The sequence below is a fragment of the Bombina bombina genome, chromosome 1 (assembly GCF_027579735.1).
Source record: "Bombina bombina isolate aBomBom1 chromosome 1, aBomBom1.pri, whole genome shotgun sequence".
NCBI lineage: Eukaryota > Metazoa > Chordata > Amphibia > Anura > Bombinatoridae > Bombina > Bombina bombina.
Genome location: NC_069499.1, coordinates 475,346,195 through 475,370,339, shown reverse-complemented (window position 1 = coordinate 475,370,339; position 24,145 = coordinate 475,346,195). Strand labels below are relative to the sequence as shown.

General features: G+C 38.3%; 1 protein-coding gene across 1 annotated transcript in view; it reads left to right on the top strand.

Annotated features, from left to right (window-relative positions):
• The window catches only part of TTN (titin), a 274,184-nt gene that overhangs the window by 226,371 nt on the left and 23,668 nt on the right, over positions 1-24,145 (top strand). The window contains 45 exon segments of the mRNA XM_053712845.1: positions 2-241; positions 243-504; positions 507-601; positions 603-638; positions 640-793; positions 796-863; positions 865-972; positions 974-1,127; positions 1,130-1,194; positions 1,196-1,939; positions 1,941-2,274; positions 2,277-2,534; positions 2,537-2,646; positions 2,648-2,770; positions 2,772-2,804; positions 2,806-2,908; positions 2,911-3,051; positions 3,054-3,121; positions 3,123-3,860; positions 3,862-5,184; positions 5,186-5,239; positions 5,242-5,620; positions 5,623-5,649; positions 5,652-5,785; positions 5,787-6,146; positions 6,148-7,050; positions 7,052-7,256; positions 7,259-7,413; positions 7,415-7,561; positions 7,563-7,893; positions 7,896-8,213; positions 8,216-14,659; positions 14,781-15,077; positions 15,178-15,765; positions 15,860-16,162; positions 16,427-16,723; positions 16,837-17,124; positions 17,234-17,533; positions 17,609-17,911; positions 18,001-18,306; positions 18,409-20,175; positions 20,262-20,555; positions 21,191-21,478; positions 21,677-21,976; positions 22,079-24,145. Coding sequence (XP_053568820.1) covers positions 2-241; positions 243-504; positions 507-601; positions 603-638; positions 640-793; positions 796-863; positions 865-972; positions 974-1,127; positions 1,130-1,194; positions 1,196-1,939; positions 1,941-2,274; positions 2,277-2,534; positions 2,537-2,646; positions 2,648-2,770; positions 2,772-2,804; positions 2,806-2,908; positions 2,911-3,051; positions 3,054-3,121; positions 3,123-3,860; positions 3,862-5,184; positions 5,186-5,239; positions 5,242-5,620; positions 5,623-5,649; positions 5,652-5,785; positions 5,787-6,146; positions 6,148-7,050; positions 7,052-7,256; positions 7,259-7,413; positions 7,415-7,561; positions 7,563-7,893; positions 7,896-8,213; positions 8,216-14,659; positions 14,781-15,077; positions 15,178-15,765; positions 15,860-16,162; positions 16,427-16,723; positions 16,837-17,124; positions 17,234-17,533; positions 17,609-17,911; positions 18,001-18,306; positions 18,409-20,175; positions 20,262-20,555; positions 21,191-21,478; positions 21,677-21,976; positions 22,079-24,145 — 22,012 coding nt within the window.

The window sequence follows — 24,145 nt, the reverse complement described above, 5'->3', positions numbered from 1 at the left end:
TCCTACATTGACATGGACAAAAGAAGGGAAAGACCTGGAAGAAACAGCAAAACTAGAAATAAAGATAGCTGATTTCTCAACTATTTTGATAAACAAAGATTCTGCAAGGAAAGATGGTGGTGCATATATACTTATGGCTTCTAACCCAGGTGGATTTGCAAAACATGTATTTAATGTAAAAGTTCTTGATAGACCAGGTCCATGTGAAGGGCCATTGTCTGTAACTGATGTTACAGCTGAAAAAATGTGTACTATCATGGTTACCACCACTGGATGATGGAGGAGCAAAGATTGATCACTATATTGTAGAGAAACGCGAAACAAGTAGATTGGCCTGGACCAATGTTGTCACAGATCTCCAAGTTACAAAATTCAAGGTAACTAAACTTCTTAAAGGAAATGAATATATATTCCGTGTCATGGCTGTGAATAAATATGGAGTTGGAGAAGTATTAGAATCAGAGCCTACTCTTGCAGTAAATCCATATGTACCCCCTGATCCACCTAAAACACAGAAGTGACAACTATTACAAAAGACTCTATGATTGTATGTTGGGGTCATCCTGAATCTGATGGTGGAAGTGCAATAACTAACTATGTTTGTGGAACGACGTGACAAGGGTGGTCTTCGCTGGATTCAAATGCAACAAGAGAATTCTTACTGATTTACGATACAAAGTATCTGGTCTGACAGAAGGTCATGAATATGAATTCAGAGTCAGTGCTGAAAATGCTGCTGGAATTAGTAAACCAAGCCCTTGCAGCCAATTCTACAAAGCATGTGATACAGTGTTTAACCTGGACCTCCAGGAAACCCAAGAGTTCTGGATACTAGCAAGTCTTCCATAACTGTCGCTTGGAATAAAACCAGTATATGATGGTGGCTCAGAAATAACAGGCTACATAGTTGAAACATCTCTACCTGAAGAAGATGAGTGGAAAATTGCAACACCACCTTCTGGACTCAAAGCAAACCTCATTTACAATTACAGGGCTTAAAGAAAACCAAGAATATAAGATTCAGATATACGCTATAAATTCTGAAGGGGCAGGAGAATCTGTTCTTGTTCCTGGATCACCAAAAGCTGAAGAAAGAATGCTACCACCTGAGATTGAGTTAGATGCTGACTCCGTAAAGTTATCTGTATCAGAGCTTGCTGTACATTACGTATTTTTGTACCAATTAAGGGAAGAACCTGCACCAGAAGTGAAATGGACAAGAGAAAATGGCGAACCTCTAGAAAGGGCAAATATTGAATCAACAACCTCATATACCTTGCTTATTGTTGAAAATGTGAACAGATTTGACAGTGGGAAATATATGCTGACAGTAGAAAATAGTTCAGGAAGTAAATCAGCATTTGTGAATGTTAGGGTACTCGATACACCTGGGGCACCTCAAGATCTTAAAATAAAAGAAATCACAAAGTCATCTGTTACACTAACATGGGATCCTCCACTAATAGATGGTGGCTCCAAAATAAAGAATTATATTGTTGAAAAACGTGAATCAACAAGAAAAGCTTATTCAACAGTTGCAGCCAATTGCCACAAGACAAGCTGGAAAGTAGATCAACTTCAAGAAGGATGCAATTACTATTTTAGAGTACTAGCTGAAAATGAATATGGAATTGGCTTACCTGTAGAAACTTCAGAATCTGTGAAAGTTTCAGAAAGACCTCTTCCACCAGGTAAAATCACATTGGTTGATGTAACAAGAAACAGTGTTTCTTTATCATGGGAAAAACCAGAACATGATGGCGGAAGCAGAATACTGGGCTATATTGTGGAGATGCAAAGCAAAGGAAGCGAAAAATGGACAACATGTACAACAGTAAAAACTTTAGAAGCAAAAATAACAGGATTAACACAAGGTGAAGAGTACATGTTCCGTGTATCTGCTGAAAATGAAAAAGGAGTCAGTGATCCTAGACAGTTGGGGTGTACCAGTGATTGCAAAAGATCTTGTAATTGCACCTGCATTTAAACTTCTATTTAACACATTCAGTGTTCTTGCAGGAGAAGACCTAAAAGTTGATGTACCATTTGTTGCACGTCCTAAGCCATCTGTTACATGGCACAAGGATAACCTACCATTAAAACAGACTACAAGAGTTAATGCAGAAGTTACGGAGCACAACTCTTTGCTTACAATTAAAGAAGCCTCTAAAGAAGATGTTGGCCAGTATACAGTAAAACTTGCAAATGTTGCTGGTGAAGCCACTGAACAGCTTAACATTATTGTTCTTGATAAACCAGGACCTCCAACTGGGCCATTAAAATTGATGAAGTTACTGCTGATAGCATTACACTTTCATGGGAACCTCCAAAATATGATGGTGGAAGTTCAATCAACAACTACATTGTAGAGAAACGTGACACATCAACAACAGTTTGGCAAATTGTTTCAGCAACTGTAGCAAGAACTACAATAAAGGCAGTAAGATTAAAGACAGGGTGTGAATATCAATTCCGAATTGCAGCTGAAAACAGATATGGAAAGAGTGGATACTTAGTGTCAGAATCTGTTATTGCACATATCCATATAAGCTTCCTGGTCCTCCTGGAACACCTTTTGTATCTGCTGTAACCAGAGATAGCATGGTTGTACAGTGGAATGAGCCAGTAATTGATGGTGGTAGTAGGAATCCTTGGTTACCATGTTGAAAGCAAAGAGAGAAACAGCATTCTTTGGGTAAAACTGAACAAAACAATCCTTCCAGATACAAAAATTAAAACAACAAACATTGAAGAGGGCATTGAATATGAATTTTAGAGTTTATGCAGAGAATATTGTAGGCATTGGGAAAACCAAGTAAAGTATCTGAATGTTATGTTGCCCGAGATCCATGTGATCCTCCTGGCCGTCCAGAGCCTATAATTGTTACAAGAAATTCAGTGACCCTTCAGTGAAAAAACCCGAATATGATGGGGGCAGTAAAATCACTGGTTATATTGTTGAAAAGAAAGAGTTGCCTGATGGTCGCTGGATGAAGGCAAGCTTTACCAATGTAATTGAAACACAGTTTGCAGTTACAGGACTCACTGAAGATCAAAGTATGAATTCCATGTCATTGCAAGAAATGCTGCAGGAATTTTCAGTGAACCTTCAGAAAGCACTGGGCCCAATAACTGTAAGAGATGAAGTTGAGCCTCCTCGTGTAAGCATGGATCCACAGTACAAAGAAACCATTACACTAAATGCTGGTGAGACATTTAGGATAGATGCAGATGTGTATGGCAAACCAATACCTTCCATTCAGTGGCTGAAGGCTGGAGAAGAGCTATCAAATACAGCTCGATTAGAAATAAAAAATACTGATTTCTCTGCATCTCTCAGTGTAAAAGATGCTATTCGGGTGGATAGTGGCCAATATGTTCTATTTTTGAAAAATGTTGCTGGTGAAAAATCTGTACCTATTAATGTAAAGGTTCTTGATAGACCTGGACCTCCTGAAGCCCCTATAACAATTACTGGGGTTACAGCTGAAAAATGTACATTAACGTGGAAACCACCGCTTCAAGATGGAGGGCAGTGATATTTCACATTATATTATAGAAAGAGACGTGAAACCAGTCGCTTAGTATGGACAGTAGTTGAAACTAATGTACAAACTCTAAGCCATAAAGTAACCAAACTTCTAGAAGGAAATGAATACATCTTCCGTGTTATGGCTGTAAATAAATATGGTGTTGGAGAACCTCTTGAATCTGAAGCTGTAATTGCCAAGAATCCATATGTTGTTCCTCAAGCTCCAAAAGCACCTGAGGTCACAGCAGTCACCAAAGATTCGATGATTGTTGTTTGGGAAAGGCCTGCATTTGACGGTGGCAGTGAAATAACTGGCTATGTACTTGAAAAAACGTGACAAAGAAGGTATACGTTGGACAAGGTGCAATAAGAGGTTGGTCAGTGAATTACGTTTCAGAGTAACAGGCCTAGTTGAATCCCACCATTATGAATTCAGAGTGTCTGCTGAAAATGCTGCAGGCTTAAGTGAACCAAGCCCATCTTCCATTTATTACAAGGCATGTGATCCCATATATAAACCTGGTCCTCCAAATAATCCCAGGGCGGTTGATGTTACACGATCATCAGTATTTCTTTCATGGGGCAAGCCCATCTATGATGGTGGTTCTGAAATACAAGGCTACATTGTCGAAAAGTTTGATATAGCCACTGATGAATGGTCTATGTGTACTCCAGCAAGTGGCATCAAGGAAACACGATTTGAAGTTGACAAATTATTAGAGAAACACGAGTACAAGTTCCGTATCTGTGCTGTTAATAAGGCTGGAGTTGGAGAGCATGCAGATTTACCTGCATCAATAATTGTAGAGGAGAAATTGGAAACACCTGACCTTGATCTTGATCTAGAGCTCAGAAAAATTTTAAATGTTAGAGCTGGTTGTTCATTGCGACTATTTATTCCAATCAGAGGTCGGCCAGCACCAGAAGTTAAGTGGGGTAAAGTTGATGGGGAAATTAGAGAAACAGCTCAGATTGATGTCACAAGTAGTTTTACCACTCTTGTTCTTGATAATGTCAACAGATTTGATTCTGGAAAATACACACTTACATTAGAAAATAGCAGTGGTACAAAGTCTGCCTTTATAACTGTCAGAGTTATGGATACTCCTAGTGCACCTGTAAACCTTAAAGTAAAGGAAATTACTAAAGACTCTGTGTCACTTACATGGGAGCCACCTGTATTAGACGGAGGAGCAAAGATAAAGAACTATATAATTGAAAAGCGTGAAACCACTAGGAAGGCTTATGCAGCAGTAGTAACAAACTGCCACAAAACATCATGGAAAATAGACCAGCTTCAGGAAGGCTGCAGCTACTACTTTAGAGTGACTGCTGAAAATGAATATGGCATTGGTGTTCCAGCAGACATTTCTGACCCTGTTAAGGTATCTGAGGTTCCACAGCCTCCAGGAAAGATTACAGTACTTGATGTAACAAGAAATGCAGTATCACTTTCATGGGAAAAACCTGAACATGATGGTGGCAGCAAAATTATCCAATACATTGTGGAAATGCAAGCTAAAGGAAGTGAGAAATGGTCAGACTGTGCTCGTGTTAAAACACTTGAAGCAGTAGTAACAAACTTAACACAAGGAGGGGAATATCTCTTCAGAGTAATAGCAGTGAATGAAAAGGGAAAAAGTGATCCTAGGGTCTCTTGCAGTTCCAGTTGTTGCCAAAGATCTAGTAATTGAACCAGATGTACGGACCCCACATTTAGTAGTTACAGTGTTCAAGTTGGGCAGGATTTGAAAGTTGAAGTACCAATTTCTGGAAGGCCGAAGCCAACCATCACCTGGACAAAAGATGGCCAGGCTCTTAAGCAGACGACTAGAGTTAATGTTACAGATACAGCAAACCTTACAGTTTTGAATATTAAGGAAACCAATAAAGATGATGCAGGCATGTATGCAATTAATGTCACCAATGTAATTGGCCAGAAAGTGGGTTCTATTGAAATTATTACTCTTGACAAGCCTGATCCACCAAGTGGTCCTGTCAGATTTGATGAAGTTAGTGCTGAAAGCATTACCTTGTCCTGGAGTCCTCCTGCATACACTGGAGGCTGCCAAATCACCAACTACATAGTGAAAAGCGAGATACAACCACTACAGTATGGAGACTGTTTCAGCTACAATTGCAAGAACTACATTGAAGGTGTCCAAACTGAAGACTGGCACAGAATATCAATTTAAGGTGTTTGCTGAAAACAGATATGGCAGAAGCTTTGGTTTGGAATCACAACCAATAATTTGCCCAGTATCCATACAAGGAACCTGGACCCCCTGGCACACCTTTTGCTGCAACAATAACAAAGGATAGTATGCTTATACAGTGGCATGAACCCATAAATGATGGTGGAAGCAAAATCCTAGGCTATCATCTTGAACGAAAAGAGAGAAACAGCATAATGTGGACAAAGGTTAATAAAACTATTATTCCAGATACATATTTTAAGAGCACAAATCTTGAAGAAGGCATTGAGTATGAATTTAAGGTTTATGCTGAAAATATTGTTGGCATTGGCAAACCAAGCAAAGTTTCAGAGTGCTATGTGGCTCGGGACCCATGTGATCCTCCAGGATGTCCTGAACCAATAATTGTAACAAGAAATTGCAATAACACTGAGCTGGACGAAACCTGAATATGATGGTGGCAGCATGATCACTGGTTACATTGTTGAAAAACGTGATCTTCCAGAAGGGCGCTGGATGAAAGCTAGTTTTACAAATGTGATTGAAACACAGTTTACTGTAACTGGGCTTACAGAAGATGATAGATATGATTTCAGAGTAATTGCAAAGAATGCTGCTGGAGCCATCAGCAAGCCTTCTGATAGTACAGGTGCAATTACAGCAAAGGATGAAGTAGAACCTCCAAGAATTTCAATGGATCCAAAATACAAAGATACAATTATTGTAAATGCAGGTGACACATTCAAACTTGATGCTGATGTACATGGAAAACCTCTTCCTAATATCCAGTGGTTCAAGGGAGACAAGGAAGTTGAAGAATCAGCAAGATGTGAAATAAAGAATACTGATTTTAAGGCCCTTATTGTTGTAAAAGATGCCATTAGAATTGATGGTGGTCAGTATATTTTACAGGCTTCTAATGTGGCAGGCACTAAGACAGTTACTATTCAAGTAAAAGTACTAGACCGACCTGGACCTCCAGAAGGACCAATTCATGTAACTGGAGTTACAGCTGACAAATGTTCATTAGCATGGGGTCCCCCTCAGCATGATGGTGGTAGTGATATTTCTCACTATATTGTTGAAAAAAGAGAAACCAGTCGACTTGCTTGGACTGTTGTTGCTCCTGAAGTTGTAACAACATCACTAAAAGTTACAAAACTTTTGGAAGGCAATGAATATATTTTCCGCATTATGGCTGTTAACAAATATGGAGTTGGTGAGCCACTGGAATCTGCAGCAGTGTTAATGAAAAATCCATTTGTGCCTCCTAGTGCTCCAAGAGCACTGGAAGTAACTAACATTGCAAAGGACTCTATGACTGGTCTGTTGGAACAGACCAGAAAGTGATGGTGGTAGCGAAATTGTTAATTACATTGTAGAAAAACGAGATAGAGCTGGTATTAGGTGGACAAAATGTAACAAACGTAGAATAACAGATTTAAGATTCAGAGTTACCGGATTAACAGAAGACCATGAATATGAATTCAAAGTATCTGCTGAAAATGCAGCTGGAGTTGGTGAATCAAGCAAACATCTACATACTTTAAAGCATCTGATCCTATTTTCAAACCTGGACCTCCTACAAACCCACATGTAGTGGACACATCTAAAAATTCAATTACCATTGTTTGGGGCAAGCCTATTTATGATGGCGGTAGTGAGATACAAGGATACATTGTAGAAAATCTGCAAAGAAGATGAAGCAGAATGGACAATATGCACTCCACAAACAGGTTTACAGGTTACTAAATATGAGATCTCAAAGCTAACTGAACATCAACAGTACCAAATCCGTGTGTGTGCTATAAATAAGGCTGGTGTGGGTGAGGCTTGCAACTATTCCAGGAACTGTAAAACCAGAAGATAAGCTTGAGGCTCCTGAGATTGATCTTGATTCTGAACTCAGAAAGGGAATACTTGTAAGAGCTGGTGGTAATGTCAAAATTCATATTCCATTTAAAGGAAGACCAACTCCTGAGATAAATTGGTCAAAAGAAGATGCTGAGCTTACTGAGAAGTCACAGATTGAAAGAGGTCTCAATTACACACAGCTTTCGATAGATAACTGTGACAGAAATGATGCTGGAAAATATATTCTTACACTGGAAAACAGCAGTGGCTCAAAATCTGCATTTGTTACGCTTAAGGTCCTTGATACACCTGGGCACCATTAAATCTCATTGTAAAAGACATTAAGAAAGATTCCATCACACTTTCATGGGAACCTCCACTCATTGATGGTGGTGCAAAGATCAAAAACTATGTTATTGATAAACGTGAATCAACCAGAAAAGCGTATGCTAATGTTAGCTCTAAATGCAATAAAACAAGTTATAAGGTTGAAAATCTTACAGAAGGAGCCATATATTATTTCAGAGTCATGGCTGAAAATGAATATGGAGTTGGTGTCCCAGTGGAAACAGTAGATGCTGTAAAAGCTTCAGAAGCGCCATTACCACCAGGCAAAATTACTCTCACTGATGTACACAAAGAAGTGTATCCCTTATTTGGGAGAAACCTGAACATGATGGTGGTAGCAGAATTATAGGATACTTAGTTGAAATGCAACCAAAAGGGGTAGAAAAATGGAGCACTGTTACTGAAATCAAAACATGTAGTGCTATTGTTTCTGGGTTAAGCCCAGGACAAGAATATTCATTCCGTGTGCTTGCTTATAATGAAAAGGGAAAGAGCGATCCACGGTTACTTGGCATTCCTGTAATAGCTAAAGATTTGACTATCGAACCAAGTTTCAAACTTATGTTCAATACCTATAATGTACAGGCTGGAGAAGATCTGAAGATTGACATACCTGTATTTGGTAGACCACGACCAAATATCACATGGGTAAAAGATAATCTGCCACTGAAACAAACAACTAGAGTTAATGTTGAGGACACCCCAGTTTCAACTATCTTGCATATTAAGGAAAGCAACAAAGATGATTTTGGAAAGTATACAATAACTGCAACAAACAGTGCTGGAACAGCAACAGAAGCTATTAGCGTTATTATACTGGACAAACCTGGCCCACCCAAAGGACCTGTGCGTTTTGAAGAAATTAGCTCTAATTATGTTGTATTTTCATGGGACCCTCCTGAATATACAGGTGGATGTCAAATAAATAACTATATAGTAGAGAAACGTGACACAACTACTACCACATGGCAAACAGTGTCAGCAACAGTTGCTAGAACAACAATTAAAGTGACAAGGCTTACAACAGGCTCTGAATATCAGTTTAGAATTTATGCTGAAAATCGTTATGGAAAGAGTACACCTCTGGATTCTGCTGCTGTTGTTGTGCAGTATCCCTATAAAGAGCCTGGTCCACCAGGAACTCCATTTGTAACATCAATTTCAAAAGATCATATGATTGTTCAATGGCATGAACCAGTTAACGATGGAGGAAGCAAAGTTCTTGGATACCATGTTGAGCGCAAGGAGAAAAATAGTATCCTTTGGGCTAAATTAAACAAGACACTCCTTCAAGACACCAAACTAAAGACAAATGGACTTGAAGAAGGTCTGGAATATGAGTATAGAGTGTTTGCTGAGAACATTGTTGGAATTGGAAAACCAAGCAAGGTATCAGAAGTATACATTGCCCGCGATCCATGTGATCCACCTGGACGACCAGAAGCAATTGTTATTACCAGAAATTATGTCACTCTGCAATGGGCAAAACCAGAATATGATGGTGGCAGTAAAATAACAGGATACATAGTAGAAAAGAAAGAATTGCCTGATGGTCGCTGGATGAAAGCAAGCTTTACAAATGTAATAGATAGGGAATTTACAGTAACTGGACTTACTGAGGATGCAAGATATGAGTTCAGAGTTATTGCTAGGAATGCTGCTGGAAACTTCAGCGAAGCTTCTGAAAGTACTGGGCCTATTACAGCTAGAGATGAAATTGATGCACCCAGAGCTTCTCTAGATCCAAAGTACAAAGATGTTATAGTTGTTAATGCTGGGGAGACATTTATGCTTGAAGCTGATATTCATGGTAAACCTATTCCTGACATTACTTGGTCAAAGGATGGAAAGGCGCTTGAAGCAGCAACAGCAAGAATGGAAATAAAATCTACTATTCAGCGTACAACACTGACTGTTAAAGACTGTGTTCGAGTCGATGGTGGACACTATGTACTAAATCTCAGCAATGTAGGAGGAACAAAGTCTGTACCAATAACAGTTAAAGTCCTGGATCGACCAGGGCCTCCTGAGGGTCCATTAAATGTTACAGGTGTGACAGCAGAAAAATGTTACTTGGCATGGAGTCCCCCAGCACAGGATGGTGGTGCAAATATCTCACATTACATCATTGAGAAGAGAGAAACCAGCAGACTCTCATGGACTCAGGTTGCATCAGATGTGCAGGCTCTTAGTCATAAAGTTACTAAACTCCTTACAGGAAATGAGTATATATTCCGTGTAATGGCTGTGAACAAATATGGAATTGGGGAACCTCTTGAATCAGAACCTGTTCTAGCTCGTAATCCATTTAAACCTCCAAGTGCACCTACAACACCTGAAGTTACTGCAATCACAAAAGATTCTATGGTTGTGACCTGGGGACGTCCACAAGATAATGGTGGGGCAGAAATAGAAGGTTACATTCTCGAGAAACGAGACAAAGATGGCATTAGATGGACAAAATGCAACAAGAAAAGATTAACTGACCTACGATTAAGAACAACAGGTTTAACAGAAGGACATTTCTATGAATTTAGGGTTTCAGCTGAAAATGCAGCAGGTGTTGGAGAACCAAGTGAACCCTCTGTTTTCTACAGAGCATGTGATGCTGTCTATCCTCCAGGCCCTCCAAGCAATCCAAAAGTTACCGACACCTCTAGATCATCTGTATCTCTTGCCTGGAGTAAACCTATTTATGATGGTGGTGCACCTATTTTAGGCTACATTGTAGAAGTTAAGGAGTCGGCTGCTGATGAATGGACTGCATGCACACCTCCCACAGGATTACAAGCTAAACAGTTTACAGTCACAAAACTGAAAGAAAATGTAGAATATTGTTTCCGTATTTGTGCCATCAATTCTGAAGGAGTTGGAGAAGCTGCTGCTATACCTGGTACAGTTATTGCTGCTGAAAAATTAGAGCCTCCTGAAATTGAACTTGATGCTGATTTGAGAAAAACTGTTACTGTACGGGCTGGTGGTACACTACGTTTGTTTGTTACAATTAAAGGAAGACCAGAACCTGAAGTAAAATGGGAAAAAGCAGAAGGAACCCTTAGTGACCGAGCTCAAATTGAGGTTACCAGCTCCTATACAATGTTAGTTGTGGACAATGTAAACAGATTTGACAGTGGAAAGTATAATTTGACGTTAGAAAATAACAGTGGCTCAAGAACGGCTTTTGTCAATGTCAGAGTACTTGATTCGCCAAGTGCACCTGTAAACCTAACTATAAAAGAAATCAGGAAAGATTCAGTAACATTGTCTTGGGAACCACCACTTATAGATGGAGGAGCTAAAATCACAAACTACATTGTTGAGAAACGTGAATCTACAAGGAAAGCTTTTGCAACAGTAACAAATAACTGCACTAAAAATACATTTAAGATTGAACAGCTACAAGAAGGAGGGATTTATTATTTCCGTGTCTTGGCTGCCAATGAACATGGTGTTGGATTGCCTGTTAGTACTACTGATCCAGTAAAAGTATCTGAAGCACCTCTTGCTCCTGGAAGAGTAACACTTATTGATGTTACTCGTAGCACTGCTACAATTTCTTGGGAAAAACCAGAGAGTGATGGTGGTAGCAAGATTACAAGCTACATAGTAGAAATGCAGACAAAGGGAAGTGAAAAATGGAGCACTTGTACTCAAGTAAAAGCTCTTGAAGCAACAATATCCGGCCTTACTATGGGAGAAGAATATACATTCAGAGTAATTGCTGTAAACGAAAAAGGAAAGAGTGATCCAAGACAACTTGGAGTCCCTGTTGTTGCAAAGGATATTGAAATTCAACCATCAGTGGAATTACTATTCAATACATTTAGTGTGAAAGCCGGAGATGACCTTAAGATTGATGTACCCATTCGAGGAAGACCATCACCCACTATAAACTGGAAGAAAGATGGACAGGCCTTAAAACAAACAACTAGAGTGAATGTTCAGGTTTCAAAGACTTCAACACTGCTTTCAATTAAAGAAGCATCAAAAGATGATGTTGGAAATTATGAATTAATTGCATCAAATATTGCAGGAACAGCAACAGCTACCATTGGTGTTATAGTACTTGATAAACCTGGTGCACCTGGCTCTATAACTATTGATGATGTTAGTGCAGACAGTATTACATTCTCTTGGGGTATTCCTGAATATGATGGTGGCTGTCATATCAATAACTATATAGTTGAAAAGAGAGACACAACTACAACTGTGTGGGAATTAGTGTCAGCAACAGTAGCAAGAACATCAATCAAGGTTGCACGTTTGACAACAGGATCAGAATATCAGTTCCGTGTTTGTGCAGAGAATCGTTATGGCAGAAGTCATTATACAGATACCCCATCTGTTATTGCACAATATCCATTTAAACCACCGGGTCCCCCTGGAACACCACAAGCACTCCATGCCACAAAAGCTTTTATGATTGTAACATGGCAAATTCCAGTCAATGATGGAGGAAGCCAGGTGCTTGGCTATCACCTAGAGAGAAAAGAAAGAAGTAGCATTCTATGGACTAAGGTTAACAAAACTCTCATAACTGATACACAATTAAAGGTTACAGGTATTGAAGAAGGATTAATGTATGAATATCGTGTCTATGCTGAAAACATTGCTGGCATTGGAAAGTGCAGCAAATCATGTGAGCCAGTTGCTGCAAGAGATCCTTGTGACCCTCCAGGTCAGCCAGAAGTCACAAATATCACAAGAACATCTGTTTCATTGTCCTGGACTAAACCAGAATATGATGGCGGTGCAAAGATTACAGGATATATTATTGAACGAAAAGAGCTACCTGATGGCAGATGGCTGAAATGTAACTTTACTAACATTCAGGAGACTTATTTTGATGTAACTGCACTAACAGAAGATCAAAGGTACGAGTTCCGCATTATTGCAAAGAATGCTGCAGGATTATTTAGTGAACCATCAGAATCGACAGGACCTGTTACAGTAAAAGATGATGTGGATGCTCCACGAATAATGATGGATGTTAAATTCAGGGATGTTGTTGTTGTCAAAGCTGGAGAAATCCTTAAAATTAATGCAGATATTGCAGGGCGCCCTCATCCAGTAATTTCATGGACAAAGGATGGCAAAGAAATTGAAGAAAAAGCAAGAATGGAAGTAAACTCAACAGACAAGACCACTGCATTGGTTGTAAAGGATTGCATAAGAAGGGATTCAGGCCAATATGTGTTAACCCTTCAAAATGTTGCAGGAACCAGGTCTTTGGCTGTTAATGTTAAAGTACTTGATAGGCCAGGTCCTTCTGCAGGTCCACTGAAGATCACTGGTATAACAGCTGAAAAGTGCACACTTTCCTGGGGCCCTCCTCAGGAGAATGGTGGTGCAGAGATTGACCACTATATTGTAGAAAAACGTGAGACAAGCCGCATTGCATGGACACTGTGTGAAGCAGAACTACGAACCACCTCTTGTAAAGTAACAAAACTTCTGAAAGGTAATGAATATGTTTTCAGAGTTATGGGAGTTAACAAATATGGAGTTGGCGAGCCTTTGGAAAGTGAAGCTATCAAAGCCCTAGATCCATTTACTGTACCAACTGCACCCAAATCATTAGAGATTACTAGTGTAACTAAAGATTCAATGACTCTTTGCTGGGCAAGACCTGACAGTGATGGTGGAAGTGAAATTTCAGGCTATATAATTGAACGCCGTGAGAAGAATAGTCTGAGATGGATGCGTGTAAACAAAAAACCGGTTTATGATTTAAGAGTAAAATCTACTGGCTTAAGAGAAAAGTGTGAATACGAATACCGTGTCTATGCAGAAAACGCAGCAGGCATCAGTGCTCCTAGTGATTGTTCACCATTAGTTCGGGCAGAGGATCCTGTTTTCTTGCCATCTCCTCCCTCAAAACCTAAAATTATAGATTCAACAAGATCAACAATAACAATTGGATGGATAAAACCACTGTTTGATGGAGGTTCCCCAGTTACTGGTTATACAATTGAGTATAAACGATCTGATGAAAGTGATTGGTCCACAGCTGTAACCAATGTCAGAGGTACTGAATATACAATAATTGCACTAACTACAGGAGCTGAATATTCTTTTAGAGTTAGATCTGTTAACAAAGTTGGTACTAGTGACCCAAGTGACAATTCTGAGCCACAGATTGTCAAGGACAGAGAAGAAGAACCTGCATTTGACATTGATAGTGAAATGCGTAAAACATTAGTTGTTAAAGCTGGTGGATCATTTACCATGACAGTGCCTTACAGAGGTAAACCAGTTCCAAATGTAATGTGGAGTAAACCAGACACAGATCTCCGTTCAAGAGCATCTATTGATACTTCAGATAGTCAAACATCACTTACTATTGAAAAAGCCACAAGAAATGATTCTGGCAAGTACACACTTACACTGCAGAATGTACTGAACACAGCAACATTGACTTTAGTTGTAAAAGTTCTTGATTCTCCTGGTCCTCCATCAAACATTATTGTGAAAGATGTAACAAAAGAATCTGCTGTTTTGTCATGGGATGTTCCTGAAAATGATGGTGGTGCACCAGTTAAGAATTACCATATTGAAAAACGTGAAGCAAGCAAAAAATCATGGGTCACAGTTACAAACAACTGCCATCGTCTTACATATAAAGTCACTGGTCTTCAGGAAAGTGGAGTTTATTACTTCAGAATCTCTGGAGAAAATGAGTTTGGTGTTGGTGTTCCAGCAGAAACCAAGGAAGGCGTAAAAGTAACAGGTACATTTTTGATTTTCCTAAAATAACATATATTATAATTCTAAATTAACACACTGAAAAAGCTGTTTCTTACAGTGTAATTTGAGCAAAAATTTAATTTAGTATCTATTTCATTATACAGAAAAACCAAGTCCACCAGAAAAACTTGGAGTAACAAATGTGACCAAGGACAGTGTGTCTCTAGCTTGGCTGAAACCTGAACATGATGGTGGAAGCAAAATTATGGGATATCTTATTGAAGCTCTTGAAAAAGGACAGCAAAAGTGGACCAAATGTGCAGTCGTTAAGACAACTCACCATTGTGTACGAGGTCTCAAAGAAAATGTTGACTACTTCTTTAGAGTGTTCGCTGAAAATCAGGCTGGTCTAAGTGATCCTAAAGAACTTCTCCTTCCTATTACTGTGAAAGAAAAACTTGGTAAGGATTTTAAAATGCACGTAAAAAACATTTTTGGTTATTTGTAATAATTAACTAAGTATGTTGTTTTAAACTTCATTTACATACTTGTATTTCTCAGAATCACCTGAAATTGACATGAGAGGTTATCCAAGTAACACTGTCTATGTGAGAGCAGGTTCAAATCTGAAAGTGGATATTCCCATTTCTGGCAAACCTCTCCCTAAGGTCACATTATCTAAGGATGGTATTCCTGTCAAATCTACTTTACGTTGCAACACAGAAACCACAGCAGAGAGCATACTCATCAATCTTAAAGAAAGTGTTTCTTCTGATGCTGGATCATATGAAATAACAGCTTCTAACTCTAGTGGAACAACTAAAGTTCAGCTCAAAATTATAGTGTTAGACAGACCAGGCCCTCCTGGTGGTCCTGTTGTCATTAGTGATGTTACTGAAGATAGTGTGAATCTACAGTGGGAGCCTCCTTCTTATGATGGTGGAAGCCAAGTTACCAACTACATTATATTAAAACGAGAAACAAGTACTGCTGCTTGGTCAGAGGTGTCTTCTACAGTTGCCAGAAACCAAACAAAAGTAATGAAGCTCACAAAAGGAGAAGAATACCAATTCCGCATCAAAGCTGAAAACCGTTTTGGCATTAGTGATCATATAGATTCTGAATGTGTGACAATTAAACTTCCTTACAGTAAGTATTGGTTTAGGTTGCATATGAATGTTTTCTTTGTTGTATGCACTTGCAAATATTTGTCAAATTTCACAACACATTTTCTTTTTTTTAGCCCTACCCGGGCCACCATCAACACCATGGGTCAATATGGTTACACGAGAGAGTATCAACGTGGGTTGGCATGAGCCTGTCTCTAATGGTGGCAGTGCAGTAATTGGATATCATCTGGAAATGAAGGATAGAAACAGCATCTTATGGCAGAAGGTCAACAAGACAATTATCCGCACAAGTCATTTCAAGATCACCAATATTAGTGCTGGATTAATCTATGAATTTAGAGTGTATGCAGAAAATGCTGCTGGCATAGGAAAAGCAAGCCACCCTTCAGAGCCAGTTCTTGCTATTGATGCATGTGGTAAGTACATTTTGATGTAATGTTTTAAAATATATTTTTTTATTTCATTTTTAGGTATTCATGTTTGCGGTAATTTTCACAATTCTGTAGAAAGTAGTGATGTGAAACCAATTTAAAGGATAAGTAAATGTGTAAATGTTTACTGAGATTAGCTTTAAAAGTAATAAATGAGTAGAGTGCAGTAAATAATATGTTTTAGGTTTGATAGTGTTTCACACATTGAAATACTCACTAACAATATATGGTTTTTCATTTTTTTTGTAGAACCACCTAGAAATGTACGTGTTTCTGATGTCTCAAAGACTTCAGTTAGCTTGATCTGGCAGAAACCAGCATACGACGGTGGTAGCAAAATAACTGGATACATTGTGGAAAAACGTGATCTTCCTAATGGCAGATGGACAAAGGCTAGCTTCACTAATGTTATTGAGACACAATTTAATGTATCTGGCTTAACACAAAATTCCAAATATGAGTTCCGTGTTTTTGCTAAGAACGCCATTGGTTCCATCAGCAATCCATCAGATGTTGCAGGCCCAGTAACGTGCATTGACACTTTTGGTATGTAACTATTTTTCAACAGAAGTTGTATGATTGTATCCATAGTAAATGAAATAATGTTTTATCTTTATATATATTATTGCAGCTGCTAACATAACTATATTTTTTTTAAGGTGCACCTGAAATTGACATACCACCGGAATATACAGATGTTGTCAAATTTAAGGCTGATACAGCTGTAAAATTAAAGCTTGGAATATCTGGAAAGCCATTTCCAACCATTGAATGGTTCAAAAATGGAAAAGAAATAGAAACAAGTGCTCAAATTTCTATTGAAAACACTACTGAGTTTGCATCTGTCCTCATTAAAGATGCTTCACGAATCAACAGCGGACTTTATGAGTTGAAACTAAAGAATGCAATGGGCTCAGCATCAGCAAGCATCAGAGTACAAATGCTTGGTATGTTCCAAAACAACATGATTTGAAATGATGTACTTTAAAATATTTAACACTTTCTATTTTCTATATTTTATTAATTTGTTGTTGTTTTTAAACTTTGCATTAACAGATAAACCTGGGCCACCTGGGGGACCTGTACAATTCAAAACAGTGACTGCTGAAAAGATTACTCTGATGTGGGAACCTCCTACTGATGATGGAGGTGCAAGTGTGACTCATTATATTGTTGAAAAACGTGAAACAAGCCGCATCATTTGGTCTTTAGTGTCGGAAAAACATGAAGAATGCCTCATAACTGTAACCAAACTTATAAAAGGAAATGAATACATATTCCGTGTCAGAGGAGTAAACAAATTTGGAGTTGGAGATCCTCTGGAGTCTGAACCAGTGGTAGCCAGAAATGCATTTGGTAAGTCATGTTAACATATGATCTTGGTGTGCATGTTTATAGTTTCTTTTTATTAAAGTTAATATATTTTTTTAGTTACACCTGGACCACCAAGCATTCCTGAAGTTACCATGATTACCAAGAATTCCATGACAGTCACCTGGAATAGACCTACTGCAGATGGTGGAAGTGACATAAGAGGATATTACCTTGAGAAGCGTGAGAAAAAGAGCTTGAGATGGTTCAAAGTCATTAAGGAATCTATCCGAGATACAAGGCAAAAAGTAACAGGACTTACTGAAGGAAGTGAATATCATTACCGAGTATGTGGTATTAATGCTGCAGGCGAAGGTCCGTTTTCAGAAGCATCTGACTTCTACAAAGCCGAAGATCCAATTGGTAAGACATTTTTCTATTTTCAAATCCACTTGTTCTATAAGATAGATTAAAATTGTTTATCACACAAAAATAACTTTTTTTTTTTGCAGATGTACCTGGGCAACCAATCAAGCTTAAAATTGTGGATAGCACTAAATCATCTATTACACTTAACTGGACAAAACCAGTATATGATGGAGGAAGCCATATCACAAGTTATATTGTGGAAACAAGAGAAGGAGATGCTGAAGAATGGATTGTTGTTAGTGCTAAAGGTGAAGTCAGAACAACTGAATATGTTGTTTCACATCTTCAGACTGGTGTGAACTATTATTTCCGTGTGTCTGCTATAAACAGTGCTGGCAAAGGAGAACCTATTGAGATGACAGAACCTGCACAGGCTAAAGACATACTAGGTATTTAAATATTTGTTATATTGGTATAAATTTTTTACCATTATTAAGATATTTCTTCGTTTTGATGCATTGCATAATGTTAACATTTCTTCTTTTCTGCAGAGGAGCCAGAAATTGATCTAGATGTTGCATTGCGCACCTCAATTATAGCCAAAGCAGGTGAAGATGTTCAAATAATGATACCATTTAAAGGAAGACCTGCTCCAACTGTAACATGGAGAAAAGGCGATAAAAACATTGCTAATGATCAGCGATACAATATTCAGAACACAGAATCATCAACATTGGTTGATATTTCTCAGGTTACACGCAATGACACAGGAAAGTATGTTTTGACTATAGAAAATGGAGTTGGTCATGCAAAATCTACATTTGTTAATGTGAAAGTGCTTGACACACCAGCAGAATGCCAGAAGCTACAAGTTAAGAATGTTTCACGTGGCACTGTTACTCTGGTTTGGGAACCTCCTTTAATAAATGGTGGAGCTGAAATTACAAACTATGTTATTGAAAAGAGAGATGCCACCAAGAGGGCCTGGGCTGCTGTTACAACTAAATGCTCTCATACAACATTTAAAGTAACCAATTTATCAGAAAAAACATCATACTTCTTCAGGGTCATTGCAGAAAATGAAAATGGTTTAGGAGAGCCGTGTGATACAGCAGAGCCTATAAAACCATCCGAAATACCAGGACTAATAAGAGATCTGGCAATGAAAGATTCCACAAAAACATCTGTCACCCTTAGTTGGAGCAAGCCAGATTATGATGGTGGTAGTACCATCAGTGAATATGTAATAGAAAGCAAACTGAAAGATCAACAAGAATGGTCTCATGCAGGAATCAGTAAAGCATGTGAATTTGAAATTACCAAGCTAAAGGAGCTTTCAGTGATGGATTTCAAAGTATCTGCTAAAAATGAAAAGGGATTAGGTGATGGAGTAACTATTGGATCTATTACAGTTAAAGACTATGTTATTACACCAGAAGCTGATATCTCAGAAATACCAGGAGGCCAAATAACAGTAAGAATTGGTCACAATATACACATTGAGTTGCCTTATAAAGGAAAACCTAGACCAACTATATCTTGGTTAAAGGACAATATTCCTCTGAAAGAGAGTGAACACATCAGATTTAAGAAAACAGAAGCAAAATTAAGTCTGAACGTTAAAAATGTAAAGAAAGAAAATGGTGGCAAGTATACTTTGATTCTTGATAATGGAATTGCTCGTAAATCATATCCAATTACAGTCATCACCCTTGGCCCACCATCCAAACCAAGAGGACCAGTTAGATTTGATGAGGTCAGAGCTGACAGTGTCATCATATCATGGGATGCTCCAGAAGATGATGGTGGTGGAGAAATTACTTCCTATAGCATTGAAAAGCGTGAAACTTCACAGACTAACTGGAAAATGGTGTGCTCGAGTGTAGCCAGAACAACTTTCAAAATACCAAACCTTGTACTGGGAACAGAGTATCAATTTAGGGTACGGGCTGAGAACCGATATGGTGTGAGTCCACCTCTAAACTCTGCTGATGTTATTGCTAAACACCAGTTTAGACCACCAGGTCCACCAGGAAAACCAGTTGTTTACAATATTACAAGTGATGGAATGACAATCTCTTGGGATGCACCAATATATGATGGAGGCTCTGAAGTTACTGGTTTCTATGTTGAAAAGAAAGAAAGAAACAGTATATTGTGGCAAAGGGTTAATACCTCACCATTATCTAATAGAGAATACAGAATTACTGGACTTATTGAAGGTCTTGATTACCAATTCCGTGTACTAGCAGAAAACACAGCTGGCCTCAGCCCTGTCAGTGAACCAAGCAAGTTCACATTGGCTGTATCTCCTGTTGGTAAGTAGATAACAAATAATTTTGATATTTTATAATCAGAAAAACAATTCTGGTTTTCTTAATGACTTCTGATATTTTTTTCCTAGATCCACCTGGTACACCTGATTATATTGATGTAACAAGAGAAACAGTCACTCTTAAATGGAATCCACCTCTGCGAGATGGAGGCAGTAAAATTGTGGCCTACAGCATTGAAAAACGTCAAGGAAATGATCGCTGGCTCCGATGCAATTTTACAGATGTTACTGAATGCCAGTATACAGTTACAGGACTGAGTTCTGGTGATCGCTTTGAATTTAGAATAATTGCCAGAAATGCTGTTGGAACAATTAGCCCACCTTCCCAGTCGTCTGGCTACATAATGACAAGAGATGAAAGCAGTATGTATTATTTTATACATATTAGAGAAAACACTAATCATAAAATGTATAGATTAGACACTGTATATCACTGAAATCATTTATAAGATCTCAACTGTATGAAAGTAGATTATAATGGTAGTAAATCTGTTTAAAAGAACTAAAATCTAAAATAAATAATATTTTGATATTAAAAAAAGAACAATATCTTAAATACAGTGTTGCCTAACAGAATATAAATATGTATATGATAGTGAATTATTTTTATTTCAACAAACAAATATATAGACAACATTTCTGGCTGGTTGCAATCAGCAAAAGCTGAGCCGCTGCTTCTCTGTGACTGAGAGCCATCCTTTACCCTAGGTTAGTCCATACAAATATTGAGGCAGGTTTTGCTCCATCTGGGAAACTCTACCACCATATTTGCAAAGGCAAATACCAACACCTTCCTTACATCTATATTGACACTACTAATTTTAAAACCAGATAGACCCAATAGAGGTGCAGGCCAACTCCTAATTGAGATCTCGGAGGCTCCTTTATTTATGCCCCTGATTGAAGTTAATTTTATTATGTGTGTTTCAGAAAGTAGTAGTATTTAAAATACTTTATACATTTGTTAACATCATTCTAAATCACTTTTTTATTTCTAGTTGCACCAACAATTGAATTTGGAGCTGAACACTTTGAAGGTCTAACAGCCAAGGCTGGGGAAAGCATCAGAGTTAAAGCTTTGATTAAAGGGCGCCCTGTTCCTCAAGTTACCTGGCTGAAAGATGGCAAAGAAATTGACAAGAGGCTTGGTGTTGAAATCAACAGTGGAATTGGATTTAGCACAATTTTTGTAAGAGATGTCACTCGTGATCACCGTGGTGTATACACTGTGGAAGCAAAGAACTCATCAGGACTCAAAAAGTCTGACATGACAATAAGAGTGCAAGGTATGGAATATAATCTTCATACTGTCTTTACATAACTAGGTATATATTTATATTTACCACAGGAAGATAAAACATTCTAAAATGCAGTTAATAAAATAAAAAATGATTAAAAGTATAACTACTGTACATGCATTTCATTTTGTTGGAAAAAGTAAATAAATTGCATTGTTTTTATCTTTGTGTGTTTGTTATTTATAGATACACCAGGACCAGTTGGTGGACCTATACGATTCAGCAATATAAGTGGAGAAAAGTTAACATTATGGTGGGATCCTCCTGATAATGATGGATGTTCACCTATAACTAACTATGTAATTGAAAAACGAGAAACAAGCAGATTATCATGGGCACAAGTTGATGACAAATGTGAAGCTTGCTCATTTACAGTCACTAAACTAATAAAGGGCAATGAGTACCAATTCCGTGTGTCTGCAGCAAATAAGTTTGGTGTTGGAAGACCACTGGATTCAGAACCAGTCATTGCAAAAATCCAATATAGTAAGTACATTGTTTATGTTTTGATTGAAAATGGTAAAATAGTAAATTGCTGTGTATTCATCAGTACTCAGTGTTAATCAATATACAAACCTTTCTTTCCAGCTGTTCCAGATGCACCTGGTACTCCAGATTCTACCCATATAACTGGAGACAGCATTACTCTAACATGGGCGAGACCAAAATCAGATGGTGGAAATGAAATTAAGCATTACATTCTTGAAAGAAGAGAAAAGAAGAGCCTTCGATGGGTTAAGGTATCCAGCAAAAAACCCATAACTGAAAACAGATTTAGAGTAACTGGTCTTATTGAAGGAAATGAGTATGAATTCCGTGTAGCAGCAGAAAATGACGCAGGAGCTGGAGCTTCAAGTGGAATATCAAGGCTAATCAAATGTAAAGAACCTGTGAATCCTCCCAGTGCACCCAGTGTTGTAAAGGTGATAGACACAACAAAAACATCTGTGACATTAGAATGGACAAAGCCTGCTTTTGATGGTGGTATGGAGATTATTGGATACATCGTTGAAATGTGCAAAGCTGAACTTGGAGAATGGCACAAAGTTAATGCTGAAGCTTGTGTTGCTACAAAGTATACAGTAGTTGATCTTGAAGCAGCAAAAGATTACAAATTTAGAGTCTCTGCAGTCAATGGAGCAGGTAAAGGAGACAGCTGTGAAGTACCTGCTACAATACAAACCGTGGATCGATTGTCTTCTCCTGAAATAGATATTGATGCAAATTTCAAGCAGACTCATGTTGTCAGGTCTGGAGCAAGCATTCGTCTTTTTATTGCTTATAATGGAAGACCTACTCCAACAGCTATTTGGTCTAAACCAGACTCTGACCTTAGCTTGAGAGCTGATATTCATACAACAGACTCATTCAGTACATTAACTGTAGAGAATTGCAACAGATATGATGCAGGCAAATACACTCTTACTGTAGAAAACAACAGTGGCAGTAAGTCTATAACATTCACTGTCAAAGTATTAGATTCCCCTGGTCCACCAGGCCCTATTACTTTCAAAGATGTCACTAGAGGTTCTATTACATTATTGTGGGATGCTCCTGTCAATGATGGAGGTGCACGTATTCACCATTATGTAGTGGAAAGACGTGAAGCAAGCCGTCGCAGCTGGCAAGCAGTCAGTGAAAAGTGCTCTCGACAGATCCTAAAGGTGACAGACCTTGGAGAAGGTCTGCCATATTTCTTCAGAGTTTCAGCAGAAAATGAATATGGAATAGGTGAGCCATATGAAACACCAGAGCCAATTGTAGCTACAGAGGAGCCAGCACCACCAAAGAGATTAGATATCATTGATACAAGCAAATCATCTGTATCATTAGCCTGGCTTAAACCTGAGCATGATGGTGGAAGCCGCATCTCTAGCTATAAAATTGAAATGAAACAGAAGGGATCAGACCACTGGATCGAAGCTGGACAAACAAAACTTCTCAATTTAACAATTGATAACCTTGCAGAAAATACTGAATATGAGTTTAGGGTTAGTGCAAAGAATGATGCTGGTTATAGTGATCCAAGGGAAGCATTCTCTTCTGCAATTATTAAAGAACCTCAGATTGAGCCTACAGCAGATTTAAGTGGAATTTCAAGACAACTTATCACATGTAAAGCTGGAAGCAATTTCACAATTGATATACCAATAAGTGGACGTCCAGCTCCAAAGGTAACATGGAAACTGGAAGAAATGAGACTCAAGGAAACAGACAGAGTTAGTATTAAAACAACCAAAGATAGAACAACATTGACAGTTAAGGACAGCATGAGAGGTGACTCTGGAAGATACTATTTGACACTTGAAAATACAGCTGGTGTTAAAACATTTACTGTCACAGTCATTGTAATTGGAAGACCAGGAGCAGTAACAGGGCCCATAGAAGTTTCTTCTGTATCTGCTGAATCATGTGTATTGACATGGTCTGAACCAGAAGATAATGGGGGAACTGACATTACAAATTACATTGTGGAAAAACGTGAATCTGGTACAACAGCATGGCAACTTGTTAATTCAAGTGTCAAACGTACACAAATTAAAGTTACTCATCTCACAAAGTATATGGAATACACTTTCCGTGTCAGTGCAGAAAACAGGTTTGGTGTCAGCAAGCCTCTGGAATCATCACCCATTGTTGCTGAACATCCATTTG